At 41.6% G+C, this 18,203-nt stretch overlaps 1 protein-coding gene across 1 annotated transcript in view; it reads right to left on the bottom strand.

Moving 5' to 3' along the window:
* The window catches only part of MYO3B (myosin IIIB), a gene marked incomplete at both ends in the record, with an annotated part of 382,371 nt that overhangs the window by 198,930 nt on the left and 165,238 nt on the right, over positions 1-18,203 (bottom strand). Inside the window, 7 exons of the mRNA XM_079709748.1 lie at positions 308-422; positions 744-842; positions 5,239-5,441; positions 6,474-6,557; positions 8,951-9,055; positions 9,572-9,688; positions 10,894-10,990. Of these exons, the coding sequence (XP_079565874.1) occupies positions 308-422; positions 744-842; positions 5,239-5,441; positions 6,474-6,557; positions 8,951-9,055; positions 9,572-9,688; positions 10,894-10,990 (820 nt within the window). The remainder of the gene's footprint in view (positions 1-307; positions 423-743; positions 843-5,238; positions 5,442-6,473; positions 6,558-8,950; positions 9,056-9,571; positions 9,689-10,893; positions 10,991-18,203) is intronic.

The following is an 18,203-nucleotide window of genomic DNA, read 5'->3' as shown; positions in this document are numbered from 1 at the left end:
ATTCACAGGCACGTGGCACTTACGAGGGTACTTATATTTTAATGTTCACCTCGCATCTTATTAAAATGGAGATTCTGATTCTGCTGTTCTTAGTTGGATCTGAGAGTCTGCATTTCTAACCAGTCTTGTGTAATGACAATGTTTCTCTTCCGCGCATCACACTTTTGAGTAGCAAGACCTTATAACATGACCAGCATGGCATTTGAAAAGCAAGTGTCCAGCCCCAAGTTAGAACATTCATATCTTCACTCACATTCACCCAAGAATATTAACACTTGAGTTTCTTTCTCTGCTGACAATCACTTACCTTGTCAGTGAACCCTATAATCCTGAAGCAATGCTGAATTGCTTCAAACTGTCTTCTGTAAGACTCCTTGGAAGTTATGTCGTGCATCACCCTTCCAGTTTCATCAGCTATGTACCTACAGAGAGTATGACCAAACAGAATGAGCACTGACTTGGAAATGGCATCCCAAATACCAGGGCATCATTGGGCTCCTTCTTTGCAAAGGCATTTCCTTACAGTGATAAAATAATGGTGCACATGCTGAGTAAAATGGTTGCAATTGAGTTTTTGAACTTTCTAGAAAATGCAAAGGGAGATGTAGTTCCTGCCGTCTCATGTGGGCATTTCAGCTAAAAGGACTGAGTGTCCAGTTAGGAGAACAGCTCTATTTCCAAGTTTTGTCCACTGCTAATTGTATATTCATTAAAAATTAACAACTAAAACCCCTGACACTTACCTAGGAGGCTTTTCCTCAGGAAGTCTGAACTCAGAAAGTTTCTTTTGGTGATAAAGGCCAGCATAAATATAGTAAAATATGTGAAAATTTTTCTCTCCCCTGGAAAAAAAAAAAAGGAAAGGGACAGTACTAACAATATATTCTGGGCTTCCCCACTCCAAGTAATTTATATAGTTTCCTTTCTGTGCAAAATATTATTCTGTAGCAAATTTGCATTTACAGGCAATTAAATATGCTACTTCCCAATTACAGAATAGCAAGTGATAGGATTAGTATAGTAATTGCCACAATGTCACACTATTAAACACACTTATGTTTACTATATGCAGAAGGAGGTTTTAGAGAATGGAACAATTATAGGTAACAGCTCAGGTTACATATGTTTAGAGATCTTTACAGAACAAATGACTACACGTCTGTGCCACTCGTCTTCTGTTTGTAGCCCACGTTGCTTCAGAGACAGTAATGTCCAGCTTAGAGAGATCAGCCAAACTCCCTACTTTACTGAAGCCCAAGACAGGAAGCAGCTAGCCAGGTGTACAGCAAGTTAGGGAGGGGAATTGGTTGCAGAAGAGAGGTGACTACTCTCTCAAACTTGTATTCTCTCAAATATGATTCAAAATGGCTTGCATCCGTCCCCTGGTCTCCTGCTATGCACCCTCTTTTAGGCCACCCTGGCCAGGGTTCTTTCGGATGGGTGCTGCTCTCAGTGTGGTCTGTGGATTGCTGTCAGCTTATGATAAGACAAAGAACTAGAAAGTCTATGTCTAGACATTTTATAGCAAGTGATATTGCTATGACATCTAAGAGTATGATAATTTTTCTGAATACATTTCAATTACATTTTACGAAAGTATTGGTTCACAATAGATTGTGAACTAATATTGGGGTGGCCCAAAAGTTCGTTTGGATTTTTCCGTAACATCTTAAGGAAAAACCCAAACAAATTTTTGGGCCAACCCAATATTTTTTGGAAAAGCTTGTCTTTCAGCAAAGATAGTTTGAAAAGCCCTGCTCTACATCCCTTTCTCTCCTTTGGAGGAGGTCATTCTCTTCTGTTGATGCCCCAGGATTTTCTCAAATCCTCACCTTGGCCAACGTAGCTCTGTGGAAGAAACCTGTCTTCCTTCTACTCCTTGTCCCTATCTGTGACAAGGGCCCTACTCTTTTCTTCAGCATCTCCTGGATATCCTAGTCTTCCTGTGGTTGTTCATCCTGTCCAAGCTCTTCTGATACATTCTTAGCTCTGCCCTGTGTTCTAGATGTCTTTACTTGCCATTTCTCACCCATTTGTTCACTCAACTAATAAGCTTATTGAGTGCCAAGCATGGCAGGCACTGCACTAGGTGCCAGGGATACAGGACTCAGAGGATTCATGCCCTCTGGAGCTTCCTTCTAGTGATGGAGTCAGATGAATCAACGGGGAAACTGGTGATGAGGGCTTTGAAAGAAACAAACAAGGGACTGAGATGAACAACGCTGGGGGATGAGGGCCACTTGTGTCAAGTCAAGGGAAGGACTCTGGAAGGAAATAACACTAAAATCAAACTGTGAAGCATGAGAAGGGACTGGGAGGAGCTACAGAGAGAAGGGGGAGAGCATCCCCAAGAGAGGGAGCAGCATATACAAAAAGGCTCTGAGCATGATATCCACATAGAACAAAGGAAGGCTGGTGAGAAGCGGGTGGGCAGGTGGGCAGGGTCAGCCCACACAAGGCCTTGTCAGGCCATAATGAGGATTTTGTTGATTATGCAATTAGAATTCTTTGACGTGTCTTAAACTGTAAGTGTGTGACTAGACTGTAAGAAGTTAAGACGGATGCAAGGAGACCAATTAGGAGGATCTGGTGAGACAGTGAGTGACTGGGACAGGGTAATGGCAGGGACGATGGAGAACAAGGGTAAGCTTCAAGATATGTTTTGGAAAAACAACAAAAAGACTGTCCAGATAGAATGAATGAGGGTGGTGAGGGAAAGGGACCTGGAGGCTGCCTCCCAGTTTTCTACCTTGAGTATCTGGTGATGGTGGCACCATTCACTGAGACGGGAAGGCCTTTACAGGGCCTCATGAACTGGTATGCCCCGCATGAATGCCAGTTGTTCTTCCGCCTCTGGTAAAGGGGCAGGCATTGGCTGACCCATCGTGGTCCTACCTTCCTATAGATTTTTGCAGATACTTCTAGTGCTCCATTCTTCCAAGCTTTGCCTACCGACATCCATCTGGTTGCAGTAACAAACATCCCAAGATCTTAGTGGCTTAACTCAATAAAGTCTTACTTCTTGCTCAGAGTACTTGTCTACTGAGGGTCACGGTGCAGGGGGTGGGGAGGGTTGCTCATCAGAGTCACTGGGCCCGGGCTGATGGAGCAGCCACCATCTTGCACTTTGCCAAGCACTCTGGAGGGTCTTTTCATTAAACGCTCATTTGCCAGAACTAGTCCTAAGACCATATCCAGCCACAGGGTTCCAAGAAGGAGAATCCTACTATGTTCTGGAGGAGGACAGAACCAGAAAGGTCAGACAAACAGAACTTGCACAGGTCCCATCTTCTCCTCATCCAATGTCTTCAGTCTATTTTATCCATTAGTGCTATCATATTGACTAAATTTAATAATAATAATAAGTTATGGTTTATTAGGTGCCAATTATGTTTCAGATTCTATATTTGGTAAAAATCACATATCATCTCATTTAATTCTCATAACAGCCCTGTGAGGTTGGCTTTATCATGCCCTTTTTGCACATGAGGAAAGTAAGGTATAAGGATAGTTATATTAATAAGTGACATAGCTGTGACTGGAACCCTCCTCACATTTTCCTTATAAAAGACCACTTTACATTTGAACACAGAAAACTATAATTTCCATTCTCTCAGAGGTAGCTCCCTAAACTTTAAAATCACCCTAATTTGGGAAGAAAGAAGTAGGGACCTCATAAAAATTAATCGAGACACCACACGAAAGCTAAAATGACTGACTCTAGCCTTCGGTACATTTGTTTAATTTTCATGTCAGTCCCTATTTTGTGAGGAAACTGCAGGTATATGATAAAAGAAGATGCTGGGGCTCTGAACCCAAAACAAGTCCTGTGGGTTCTACTTGCACAGTATCTCTCAGATGCATCAGCTCCCCTGCATCCCCATCTCCACAGCTATCACCTCAGCGCAGGCTAACATTCCCGCTCACATGGATTTGAAACCAGCCTCCTGGTGGTCTCAATGTCGTAACCGTACTTCTCGCGTCTCCTCCAATCCATTTGCCCCATTGAAGCCAGAGCCATTATTTCATTATATCAAAATGCAAGTTGGTTTTTGAGACTCCCCTTCTTGAAAATGTCAAATGGCTTCCTGTTATTGCCTTTAGAATCAGGTTCCTCAGCCTGGTTCCAAAGCCCTGCATGACCTGGCCTCAGCCTTGTCTTTGCTCCTCTCTCCCTCCTCCCCACTCCTGTCCCCATCTCACCTCATTGGCTCACTCCTAGTGACCCTCAGATTCAACGTCTCTTACACTGGGAGCCCTCTCTTCCTAGACTAGGTTATTGCCCTTTCTCCTGTTTTACCTTCATAGCACCTTACTTTGCTTCCTGGTACTTATCACACTTGGTCTGCATTTATGGCTTTTTGTGCTTAATGCCTGTGATTCCCCTGCCACCCCGTCACCCCGTCCCTGGGCACCCACCCCTCTTCCATCCCCTAGCCCCATGAACACTGGGACCTTGTCTATTTTGTTCACTCTTGCAACTCCAACAGAGAGCACAGCACTGGCACACAGCGGGAATTCAACAGATAATTACTGATTAATGCATGAAGGGAGCCATGCCCCTGAGGAATTCTGATGTCCTGCAACAGTAATAACAGTGGCTAACTCTCTGATCACATATACCAACCCACGTACTTTGTAAAGTCATTTTATATAAACAAACTCACTGATCTTCACAACAAACCCATGAGGTAGGCTCTAGTAGCATCTCCATTTCACAGAGGAGGCACAGAGAAGATAGGGGACATACCCAGGGTCACACAGTCAAGGTCAGAGCCAGCCCTTGAACCAGGGGCAGTCCATGCTATTGGGCTATTGCTATACTGCTCTTCTTAAAACAGAAGTTTTTTTCCTCTCTCAATCTAGGGAAAAAATGAACATGCGGAATATTCTCAGTGGGTTTTTTTTGATAGACAAGCTCAATTTTAAGGGACTTAATGATTTTTAAAAGTAACTGCATATTGTTAAATTATACCTGGTATAACAAACTCAGGAGGAACGGGCATACCTATCCCAGTGTAATCCCACCCAGCCCTTTCTACTCTGCTTGTAAACACCTTTTAGGTTAGAAGTCACCACTTACCCTCTGCTTAAATAATTCCTTGCTCTTGGGGAGGCTGGGGGTGGGGATGCGGGGCAAGGATGCTAAGAACAAGGGTGAATGGAGCCATGAAAATTCCCAAAGCCGCCCGGTCTATATTGCAGCGCAAAGCCAGAGCGAGAAAATAGTGCACCTACACTGCCTGTTTTATAACTCTGGATTTTTCAAGGAGATATTCAGAGATTCTTGCCCCCATCACAGCTCCAGTTGGTGTAAACATCATTTCCAGATATTTTCCAAAACGGCTGGAATTGTCATTGATGGCAGTGCATGCATTTCCAAAGGCTTCCACCAGAGAGTTGACTTGCAGAATTTTCTCTCTCAAGGTCTGATTATTTGCCTGTGCCAAACAAGAACAGTCAGAAGGAGCCTCCAGAAACATTACTCCAATAGAGCTGCCACGCAAGGTCCACCCACACCACCCAGCCCCCAGATTTCACATTTATCCTCTGGGGGAAAAACTCCATTTGGGGAAGTTAGCATCAGTCACCAGCATTGTTTTCTCAGATGAGCATTTCCCCAGATGTATAAGCATCAGATGAGGCTAGATTAGGTCATTAGTTTTTACAACCAGCTACACTTCTCTTAAAATTCTTTTTTTTTTTTTTTTTTTTTTTTTTTTTTTTTTTGCGGTACACGGGCCTCTCACTGTTGTGGCCTCTCCCGTTGCGGAGCACAGGCTCCGGACGCGCAGGCTCAGCGGCCATGGCTCACGGGCCCAGACACTCCGTGGCATGTGGGATCTTCCCGGACCGGGGCACGAACCCGTGTCCCCTGCATTGGCAGGCGGACTCTCAACCACTGCACCACCAGGGAAGCCCAGAAAGAATTTTAAATAGAGAGATACCATCACTTTTCTCAGGTATTCGCTATAATATTCAATAAACCTCATCTGTAAAAAATACTCTTAAATTTGTTCTTTGTCTCATAATACACTAATTCTGAGTATAAGCAACTGCTAGGGTATCTTTAAAGCTAACCCTTTGATGTCCATTTCACCACGCTGAGAATTTCCATTTCCCTAAACTTTTGCTCCGAGAGCTCTATTTCCAACCCTTTAATCACCTTAGTGGCGCTCCCTGCTCCTGCTCCTAATGTTTAACCACTTTTACTGCTTAATGGCTGAATGTCTGTATTGCATTGAAAACATGAAAAATTAATTGCCGATAATCTAGTAAATTGGTGCTGGCATTATTTTCTTCACTATGTGGAAGGTGGAGGACATGCTGACATCTTAAGAGGCCTAGCGATCAGGAGGTGAACATAACAAAGATGGAATGTTTCTATGAAACCCCTAATAAAAACCAGTATTTCCATCATTTAGAAAATACGCAGTCTTCTAACCACGATACAGAAAGCAATTTGTCAATACCTTTCCCAAGAAAGTCAAATGCTGAACTATCAGGTGAGCACTTTCCGTCTTCCCAGAGCCACTTTCTCCACTGATGACAATGCACTAACACAGAAAATGAAGTGTTGGTGAAGAATTCAAAGCACAGTAAACATCCTGTGTGTTCAGCTATGGTTTTCATATAACATCTACCACTGTATACCTTAAATCTTCACTGAGCAATATATCTTAGGAATCTTTCCATTTCAGTACACCAAGAGCTTCCTCAACCTTTTCAGTAGTTTGTCGCTCCCTTATATAGATGTACCATAGTCTATTTAACCCGTCCCATATTGATGGATACTTGAGATTTTCCCGATGTGATTACAAACAATACTGCAATGAATAACCCGATACGTAGGTCATTATATTTATATGCAGGTTCATTTGTAGAATAAATTCCCAGAAATGGGGTTGTTGGACCAAAAGGTAAACACATTCATAAGTCTGATAGATAATACCAAATTGCTTTCCTAAGGACTGTATCAGTATTTGAAAGTGTCTGTTCTCCTGCACCCTCACCAAATGGCTATGTTGGATTTTTGCCAGTCTGATAGGCAAAACATTACACCTTGGTACACTTTTAATTTGCACTTCTTTTATTAGGAGTGAGATTGGGCATCCTTTCGTAAGTTTAAGGTCATTCATATTTTCCTTTTTTTGTGACCAGTCCATATTTTGCCTTTTTTAAAATATATATTATTGGTCTTTTACCATTTCTTTCTAGGAGCTCTTTATGTATATATAAAGGAGATTAGTGGGTGTGGTATAATAAAAAACATAGATTTGGTCTCTGTCTCTGGTTCCTCGCACTGAGCTCCTAAAACCCTTGGAATGTCCTGAATGACGGGAGTGATGAGAGCATCCTTTGTTATTCACAAACAAGTCTCTTTCAACCAAACCTAACTGCTCACTAAGTGGTTCAAGGTGGAGCCCAAGACAGCTTCAGGATGGGGGCTGGTTACTAAAAAGACCAAACACATGGTTTAGAGGGTGGGAAATTTCACCCCCGCCACCCCAACTTCTGGGGAGGAGAGAAGGGCCAGAGATCATAAAAACTCTTGAACAACAAGATTCAGAGAGCTTCCGGTGTGAATATGTCGCAGGCCTGGGAGGATAACGGGTGGAAGCTTTACGCCACTTTCCTCCCTGTATCTTGTCCTATGCATCTCTTCCATTTGTCTGCTCCTGAGTTGTATCCTTTATAAAAACCCAGTAAAACTAAGTAAAGTGTTTTCCTGAGTTCTGTGAGTCGTTCTAGTGAATTATCAAACCTGTGGGGGGCTGTGGGAATCCCTGAATTTGCAGTCAGCCAGGAGGAAGTGTAGGTAGCCTGGGTACCCCATTCACAGCTGGTGTCTGAAGTAGGGGCAGTCTGTGGACTGAGCCCTGAACCTGTGAGGTCTGTGCTAAATATGGATAGTTCGTATCAGAATTGATGGAACTGAATTGTTAGACAGCCAGTTGATGTCAGGGAATTGGAGAACTGGCTGGTGTTGGTAAAGACACACATTTAGTGTCAGAAAAAAGATAACACAGTGGGGTAAATTTTTAACTTGAGAAACACATATATCGCTCTTCATTTCCTTCCTTTCTATGAATTCTATGGACATTTCACAAGTCTCTGGGAAAGGTAAGAATGTGGAGAAGCCAAGTTTCTAACACACAGTGAATCCAGGTACTCCATTTCGTAACTGGCGCTATTATAATTTCAATCAGCTCCTCAGCAAATCCAAAGCTGGGACTTCACAGGTCTCAGGAAATATACATATTGTGCTTCTCTCATAAAATTTTCCCACCACATTAGATTGTTTCTATTTCAAACAGAATAAAGACAGAAGGGAAAACACACATATTGAAAGTAAAGGAAGGGCCAAAGGTTGGATATGCCACCACTATGAATCAAAGGTCCAGAAAGTTAAAACGTATGGGTGAGCTTTGTGTTTAACTAGCACTGAGTTTAAGATTTGTTCAGTCTTTACCCAATTCATCACAATTTCTCAGCAGCTAAACAGTGTGGTGCAGAACCACTATCAACCTGTGTGCAGTATTTCATACAAAAGGGATTGGACCATGAAATTTCTGAGACCTTCATTGGAAATAACTTCATGTCCGTCATTTTCCATCCCATTTTTATGACAGTCATTGCCATGTCATCAGGTTTGTGTTAGCTCTACATTCTTATATTCATATTAGAATTATCTTTATTATATTTTACCAGGGGAAATGAGTGCCCTTGATAAGGACGTTTCACATTTCTTGAAAAGGGTTTTCACATTTTCCTGCTACTCTGGCTTTATCACTGTTCCTGTTCCACTAAGCTACTATTTTACTGCCTATTTCCTTGAGTCAGCACCAGCAACCAGAATGGAAAGTTTTTAGGAAGACTTAAGAGCTGCAGAGGAGGACAGAACACATCCTACTGTGGGACTTGGTGGGAAAGGGCAGTAAGCTCTTACCTGGTCTTTGCTGAAAGTAACCATGCATTGGTAAGCAGCATCTGCTGATGCAAATATGTGGGGGGGATTTGAGGCACGTTTCACTCCATGATAAAGTCTGGAAAACTGAAAAACATTAACTTAAAGAACTCTTCTAATGTCCCAGTACATTTTGCCCACAAAACCAAGGCTTCGTCACTTATTAGGGGAATTGTGGCATCAGGGAGGCTGTAGAGCTGAGGCTCTGGAGTCTATAGAGCTGACTTCAAATCCTAATTCTTCACTTACTGGCTTCCTAAGCTTGTGGAAGGGTATTAACTTCACTATGCTAAGTGTCCTCATCTGCCAAATAGGCTTAATAATATTACCTGTCACACAGGTGCATGAGAGATAAACAAGGTAACCCAGTGCCTGGTATATGGTAAGCACTAAATGAATGTTAGCTGTTTTGTTACATATTAACTTAAAAAGTTACCCCCAAAATGTAACAATTCCATCTGTGTTGCATTATTATCTTCAGTTTGGGGTATGTACACACCTAGGATGACATAATTTTATTCTCATTTTTTCCTCCCTTTTCATTTTCCCTTGAGATTTCACATTTCCTATTAAGGAGCCACATGCTCATAAAGGATCCCTTACCTGTGGAGAGTATATGTTTAGATTCTGGAAGGGGTTTAAGGCAATTAAGATGTCTCCAACATATGTATAAATAAGTAAGTCCACATAACGCTTCTGCAACTGATGAATAATTGTATCCTAAGAAGAGGATAAATAGTACTGAGAGTAAACATTATTTCCAGTCAAGGGAGAGATCCTAAAAATAACAACAAATGTATTCTTACGAGAATATTTTTCTCTAAAACATTAAAATAGTCCATTTAAGTCATACCCTATTGATTAGGATCCTAATCATTAGGACCCTAATGATCCTAAATGCAGATATTTGCCTTGAAAAAAGAAAAAATTAGGAATATGCTAAAAGAATTCGGCCCACTTAGGACTTGCTAAGAGACTCTGACATATGCAACAAAGCTTTTGTTTGTTATTATGAAAAAAAAACATGTCTCACCCAACCAAAATGTTCTATTTAGAATTTGATTTAATAGGTCATTACTATTAATAAAGTACAGACAAATTGTAACTTCATTTCTCAAAGCATTACACTTAAAATTTATGTGGTGGGAATGCAGAATTGAACACTTTTATATCACACTTTAGTGATTCATGCATTGCAGTTAAGGGTCCCCAGAGTTAGAATCAGCAGAAGCAGGTCCAGTGCAATTAACAGCTCTATTAAACATGCATTTTTTTTTTTTTTTTTTTTTTTGCGGTACGCGGGCCTCTCACTGTTGTGGCCTCTCCCATTGCGGAGCACAGGCTCCGGACCCGCAGGCTCAGCGGCCATGGCTCACGGGCCCAGCCGCTCCGCGGCATGTGGGATCTTCCCGGACTGGGGCACGAACCCATGTGCCCTGCATCGGCAGGCGGACTCCCAACGACTGCGCCACCAGGGAAGCCCAACATGCATATTTTAAATGGGGATTATCACAGTTTCCAAATTTAGAATTCAAGCTATATTAGCTTCACTATTTCCCTAAATGAAGCTCCTCTTTATGAAGAACAAACAACTATCTTAATTTAAGGGTTAAGTTGCACTTTTCTATAAACAGAAAATAATTTCAGCTGATCTAATACATCATTTAAGCCTACAATATAAAGGCCTTTATGGGAAAAATCCAAATCCTTTTCTCATCATCATTCAGGACATTTGGGGGACTATAAATGCACACAACACCGGATCGTAGTCACAGCAGCCAAATGTTCCTGAGCTTCACCCCAAGGCTATACAAACAATTAAAGTTTCAAGTGACCTTAGGAGAATATGATCTACAACAGAAAGGTCACACCACTCATGTGAAACAAATGTCATTGGTGAAAATTGTCTATTAAATATTTAGTACCTCATCCAGAACCTCGAGATTGACCAAATCATCCTCAAGGCAGTATTTTTCAGCATCTTCCACATGATAGGGTCTTCTGGTATGCATCCTTTCATGCCTAGAGTTTATCCAGAGAATATTAGCACTGAGGCAGTAAAAAATATAGCAGGAAGTAGGCAACAAGAACAACTCAGCCACAGTCTTACCACACAATGTGTTCAGAGACTTCAGGGAAGGGGCAGGAAGAGCGAGCCCAGTCCAGGTCCCCAGCTCTCTCCCCATCACTGCAGGGCTCCCGGGGGAAGGGGAGCTCCAGAGCTCAAGCCTTCCGCTGCCATGAGGAGCACAGCCAAGGGGGCCCATCTAACACTTATATCTGCTTTTCTTAGGTGCCAACCACAGCACTTCCTTGCATTGTTTTCTGTTCAGTGTCAGGCATGTAATTCTCACTAGGGTACTTCCCTTGAGGTCCCCTCCTGCTGTCCACCAGCACCACCCCACACTTCTTGAGAAATTTCTGAAACTACAGAAAACTTCAAAGAATAATATAGCAGATACCAACGAATCGCTAAATGCTTATATTTTATCTTGTTTATTTTAAATCCCTTTGGGACCCATGTTCCATCCCACTCCCCTTCCTGAGTGACCACGATTTTGTGGGTATCCTTCCAATTTAAAAATATTGGTCATATACATATATGTACCCATAATACACAGATTTTGGTATGTTAAATTATAAAAATGTTATCATACTGGTGGTTTCATTTTGCAAATTTTTTTTTCCATTCAACATCATGATTCCCCCCCCGCATTTCTCTCTCTCTTTCCATATATATATATATATATATATGGACCTGTGATGATACTGGGCATGAAAGGTGACAGGGATAGACACACACACATACATACATAGAGAGAAAGACAGGGAACGAGGGAGAGAGAGAGAGAATGAGAGTGAGTGAGCAAGTGACTGTCACTTTAATCACTGGGTAATATGACATCATATAAATATGTACCAATTTCTTTACCCAGTCTTGAACAACATTTAGGCTGATTCCAACTTTTTGCTATCAAAAACTAAGCAGCACTCAGTATCTTTATGTGCATCTCCTTGCATACATGTGAGATTTTCTCTTGGGAGTGTACTCACTAGGCATTTAAAAAACTTCCTGCCTATTAAATTAAAAGTTACTTCTTTTTTCTTTTTTTTTTTGGCGTTCCTTGGGCCTTCCACTGCTGTGGCCTCTCCCGTTGCGGAGCACAGGCTCCGGACGCACAGGCTCACCGGCCATGGCTCACGGGCCCAGCCGCTCCGCGGCATGTGGGATCCTCCCAGACCGCGGCACGAACCCGCGTCCCCTGCAACGGCAGGTGGACTCCCAACCACTGCGCCACCAGAGAAGCCCTAAAAGTTACTTCTTAATCCCTATTATTGATAGATTTGAAGAAGGAGTATTTTAAGCATGGTATTAGTCATCTCCAGTGCTAGAACCAATTTTGCTGCTAATTCATATAAAAGTCCAAAGTAGATGAAACTTAATTTTACTTAATAAAGTCAAATTTATAACCTAAGCATTTTAAAATTATTATTAGACAGAACAGTTTATTCATCTGTATTCTAACATATTAGTGATGTCAAAGAAAAATATGTTTGAAAAACAGCTTTTTAAAAAAACTCAGAGCTGCTTCTATCTAGCCACTTTGCCAAATAAAACAGCAGGAGGGTACACATTTCTGGCCAAATCCTCTTCACATAAAACCCAAGCATTTTTTTCCTTTGAAGTCCACCATAAAACAAAATATTGCAACATATTTTTCATAAATTAAATTCTCATCATATTAAATTCAGCTAGTTTATCTCCTTCCTAAATTTATATCTTGCAATCGTATGAAACAGTCTATGTTAGAGTTTATTTCAAGCATTTTTTGACAAAGAAAGTCAGGAATTTAAAAAAAAATCCACAGCTCTGGTTCGGGTCAAGATGAAGTAAGCACTCTCCATTCTGTCTCCCCACTGAATGCAACTAAATACCTTGGACAGAATGCATGGTACTCTGAGAAGTATATGGTAACAGGCTGACAGGGGGAATCAGAATTCAAAATATCACTGAGTCAATGGTGAGTTTCCTGAGATATTTTTTTTTCTTCCAGTAACTCCTGACCTGGACTTTTTTTTTTTTGCAGTACACGGGCCTCTCACTGTTGTGGCCTCTCCCGTTGCGGAGCACAGGCTCCGGACGCGCAGGCTCATGGGTCTAGTCGCTCTGCGGCATGTGGGATCTTCCCGGACCGGGACACGAACCCGTGTCCCCTGCATCGGCAGGCGGACTCTCAACCACTGCGCCACCAGGGAAGCCCCTGACCTGGACTTGAAGTCAGCCTGAACTGCATATAGGGATGTCAAGCTGCATACTGGATGACATTTTTACAGCCAACTAAAAATGGAAGCATTGACAAACCTCACTTACAATATCACAAATAAACTCTAGTAGAAAGTCGTGACTATAACTGTGAACATGTACAATGCAATACCACCAGGATCAAACCTGCTATCTTCTGAACCCTGAAGAACTTATCTGTATATCTATCTCACAGATTTAACCTCCAGGAATCATGCAGATGCTGTCCACAAATCTGAGCTTGCAAGGTATTTCCACTCTGATACAGACCACTTCATTTTCTCACTCAGGGAAAAAAATATATTCCAGCCCTATCTCAGTATTCCCCAACTAGTGTTCTTCTGAAATTGCTACCTGCTTCATTTTCCTGCTTTGGCTATAGTGTTTGGAGAGAATGAAGAGGAAAAAAAATTATTTATTCCAATTTTTATCTTTTTTAATTTACATTATCCTAGAGTACATATATTTATTAAAAGTGTTACATTGTTTTATATTTGTCTATTTTTAGTTGAAATTAATCAAAAGAAATTTGGTTTAAATTTTTTTACAGTTTTCTTGAGTTAAATAATTTGTTATCACCAGTAACCATCAACTTAAATTTCCTTTAAAGTCACATGCTCCACCTAGTGCCTTACTTGAGAATAGCATCTATTATCAATTCTTGCTGAAGAATTCCTTGTTTAATGTGCAAATTACAGATTTCCAACTAAAAACTTTGGATTGAGTATTCCAAAGCTTAAAGGAATGAGGAGACAGGTAAATGGTTGGATAAAGCAAAAGGTGTTCTATTAAGAGTATATGGTAAGGTATTATAGTTTTGATGATTTAGAAGATATTTTCAAATCCCAACAAAGTCTATACTGCTTTTTGCTAGATTTTCTATTTGTTTTCATGAAGCCCTAAGTATGTTGTCTGCCAAGCCTGGTTTCCCAGACAAATGGAGTTTTGGGGTTACAGCTTAGAGAGGATGAGACTCAAAGCCCTGGCTTAGGCTGGTTCTTGGAGTTCGGGTTTGGTGTGGTGTGGGGCAGGTAGTGGTGAGAAGGGTTGACCTAAGGATTCAGGGATCAGAAAAAGGGGAAACTGGTGTCTGAGTCCCCAGTTCAAGTAAGGTGGGAATGAGGGCAATTCTGAAACATCAGGTCTAAGGCAATGGGTGGAGAATAAGAACTGGAGCTGAAGAGTCGGTGAGACAGAGACAGAGGTGGAGACTGGGAGCTCCCCTAAAACAACAGTGGGCACAGAACAGATCAAGGATGGGGGATCTTGGGGGTGTCTTAGGTCCAGCCCATGGCGGGGAAAGAAGCTGTAGAAGGTACCAGGTTAGTTCAGACACTGGGGGAATAAAGTCCTAAAGTGCTGCTGGCTTCACTATAATTTAATCTCTATACCTGCATTATGGTTAAAGCCATTTCTGGGAGTTCTCTTTGATATCTCATCACTGGGCCTGCAGACTTCTTTGTTTGAGCTGCTGGCCCTATGAATAATATTGACAAAATACTATATATTTTGTCCAAAAGTGATTCCTTAATCCCTTAGCCTGTTCCTGTCAACTTTGCCTGTGGAAGCAGTAACATCCATGTAGGTAGGTCCACACCGGGCTGCAGGAGCTTCACGTAGGTATGGCAGGAGGCATTCTTCCCTTCATGCCCAACTATGTTGAAGAACAAAGCATAGAAGAAAGGCCTCTAAATTATAATTCAAGGGTAGGAAGAAAACAAAATCTTTATTTTGTAAGAACAGCCTGTTCTTATTAGTTGCCCATTTTATACACATCAGTGTATACATGTCAATCCCAATCGCCCAATTCATCACACCACCACCCCATCCCCTGCTGCTTTCCCCCCTTGGTGTCCATACGTTTGTTCCCTACATCTGTGTCTCTATTTCTGCCTTGCAAACCGGTTCATCTGTACCATTTTTCTAGGTTCCACATATATGCGTTAATATACGATATTTGAAACAAAATCTTTTAGTCTAAAAATGACAGGGGATGTGCTAGTGATAGGTGAAACTCTGCACTGAAAAATGCCTGATGGTCTTTTAGACGGTCGTCCTATGGCAGGAGGACCATTGGGAAGGCCACCTCTACCTCCACTCCTCTACACTCAGGATCAGAGCCCTTCCCTCCATCCAAGAGTGGAACCAGAAGGAGTGGAAAATGACTAACACTCCCACCAGATTCCAGATAAGTAAGTAAAATCCGTTGGGGGTGGAGAAAAAAGGAGTAAAGAAAAGGAGTAAGGGAGAGGGTCCAGGCTCAAAGGTGGTGGTCCTCAAGAGTCTAAGACAAAGGCTTCTGCGGCCATGTACAAAGCTCAGGAACAAGTTGACAATTTGGATAGATTAGAGGAACCATTCCCTTATCACCACATTCAATGGATCTCATATAGTAAGGAAAATGTTACTCAAAACTGGGGATAGAGTACTATTACTCCAACAAAGGTAGTGATGTTGAATATTTCTTCCAAATCATTATTTCCATTTCAGTATACCTCTTGATAACAGAGTGGATGAAAGAGAAACTTTTTACTATAATCACATAATCATGGACCTAGCATGAGAAAAATAATGGCAAACCATCTAGGCGTAACACCATCCTACTGAGATCCAAATATTAGTAAAGTTACCACCTAGATAACTTTAACTATATGAGCTCAATCTTGATCTGAAATTTAAGCTTATATTTATCAAACAAACATTATAATACACAGATTAAAAAATACAAGGATTATTTGGGTGGAAATCTATAGTATCTCTATAGTATCTCCCTGTTTTTTCATCCAAGCATTGTTTTTGACCAGAATTTCAATAGATCAGCATCTTATCAATTATATTAAGTGTATTTGATATAGCTATCTTCTCTAGGCAGCAAGAATCAGTGACACCAGCAGAAAATTAAATATTAATTCACTCATTCCATTATAGATAGAGATAGATAGCAGATTACATTAGGGTATGGATTTATTTCTTGTCTGTTAGGAAAACAGGAAAATTCTTAACCTGCTATGTGGCAAGCGTCTCCAGCACTTGATGAAGTAATCATTCAAAAGTCATTCATTTGCACAGGATTCCAAGAACCCAACAGTGTATGTAATGTGATGTATGTGTATACATGTGTGGGGGGGTGCATGTTTGCAGGTAAAAGAGGAAGCGAGTGAGCAAGACTTACTAGGGAAAGCTCAGCAGTGAAAAATCTGTTTTTAAGGGCCACTGCTGCTGGTTGAAAAGAAATCAGAAAAGCTGAGGTCATTGTTTCAATAAGCCTCAGGCAAATTGCAAGGGTAGAATCAAAATCCATTAAACAGAGCAGGAAACAACCAGCAACTTAATTGTTCTACCAAGTAATACTTGGTAGTAGACCCTTGGCATTTGAGGGTTTAACATTTGTGGTTTCAGCTAGTCCCAAACCACCCACAGGGGAACAAACAAAGTGCTGGGTTTTGCAATTTTCCTGAGGCTAGAAGTTGAGTCCATGATGGGAGGTTGGAAGGTGGGAGTGGGTCGGGTCACAGCACAGCCAACTGGCGCTTTCCCTGCCTCTACTCTAATTGCAGACAGAGGCTTTGCTCTTTTCCCACTAAACCTTGTGAAGTGATTTTTTAAAAAGCATGTTTTCAAGTCAAGGTCTCTAACTTTGATAGTGACATGATATGCCAGATAATACTGATGAATTCAGGGATTTGCAAAAGTGATTTGGGGGAAAAATTCCTTTTGAAAGTCAAAGAAATGGGAGCTGATGTAAAGGAAATGACCAAATTGTTTAACAGCATCCCTGACAGGTTAAGTAAAAATGTAGCCCTAAACTATTGTTCACAGAATATCAGGGCTATGTGACTTCCTTTGAGAGAGTCAGCCTTGGATGCATAACCTCTCTACTGTTCCTGAGTCAAACATATGCTATAGAAAAATTATAAATTACTGGAAAAACTTAAATTCCAATGGTTTCACTCATTCAATCAGCATCAGGAAATGGTATCAAATCTCAAATAGTACAATGTCACTTCTCTGTAGGTGCCTCATATACATAATGTGCAATGGGAATGGATCACAGTCTGGCTGTCCCAAAAAAACTGCACCATTCAGAAGAGCTAGAACACTTACACCAGGAGAGGAGCGGTAGGGCCTCACCACTCAAGCTCCTTATACTGTGAATGAAAAATACTGGCTGCCTTATCAGTGAACAGAGGATGTGCAGCCGTCAAGCCATCACATTACAGCATCTCCAAAGATGAGCTCTGAGGGAACTGAGGATGGGAACAGGATGCCTGATGCCCACCATTCAGCAGTCAACTGCTGCAGCCATCCCCCAACGGTGCACCATGAGGAGACTCAGGATGTGAAAGCACAGGATACTGGCCCCAGATAGCTGAGGTGCATATTGAAGGAATGATTCCAGGCAGCCCAGACTCTTGCATCCTCCCATATACAGCAAAGTGCTAAATTCCTTAACTTGAGATATCTGGTTTTCTTTAAGTAACAATCAACCACCTGGTCTTTGCTGCAAAAAAAGTCCTACATATCCTGGCTCCCCGCCTTGCATCTTCAGAGCAGTCTCCCAGAGTTATCTGAGATGCTGTGTCCCAGGCTTAAGTCCTCAGTTTTGTCCACTGAATAAAACGTAACTCTCGACTTTTAGGTTGTGCATTTTTTTTCAGTCAACAATACACAGTACAGCTTCTGCTCTATTGTGAATGACCTCCCCATGATTCCTAGCCTTATTCCTGAATACGTGTCTATTTCCTCATCATAACAGGAATGGACCATTTCCCCATAATGTTCCTGCCTCCTTCCACCTTCCATCCACTCGTGGTGAGGGGGTGGGGAAAGGAGTGTCCTCCTTGCTCCCCTCTGCTTTTTTCCATCCATTTTAAAAAGTTCATATCACCCTCTCGTACCATCTTCTCCAGCACTTGACCCCCATTTTCCTTT

The sequence above is a fragment of the Hyperoodon ampullatus genome (assembly GCF_949752795.1).
Source record: "Hyperoodon ampullatus genome assembly, chromosome: 8".
NCBI lineage: Eukaryota > Metazoa > Chordata > Mammalia > Artiodactyla > Ziphiidae > Hyperoodon > Hyperoodon ampullatus.
The sequence above is the reverse complement of the archived record's forward strand: the minus strand, read 5'-3'. Positions and strand labels throughout refer to the sequence as shown.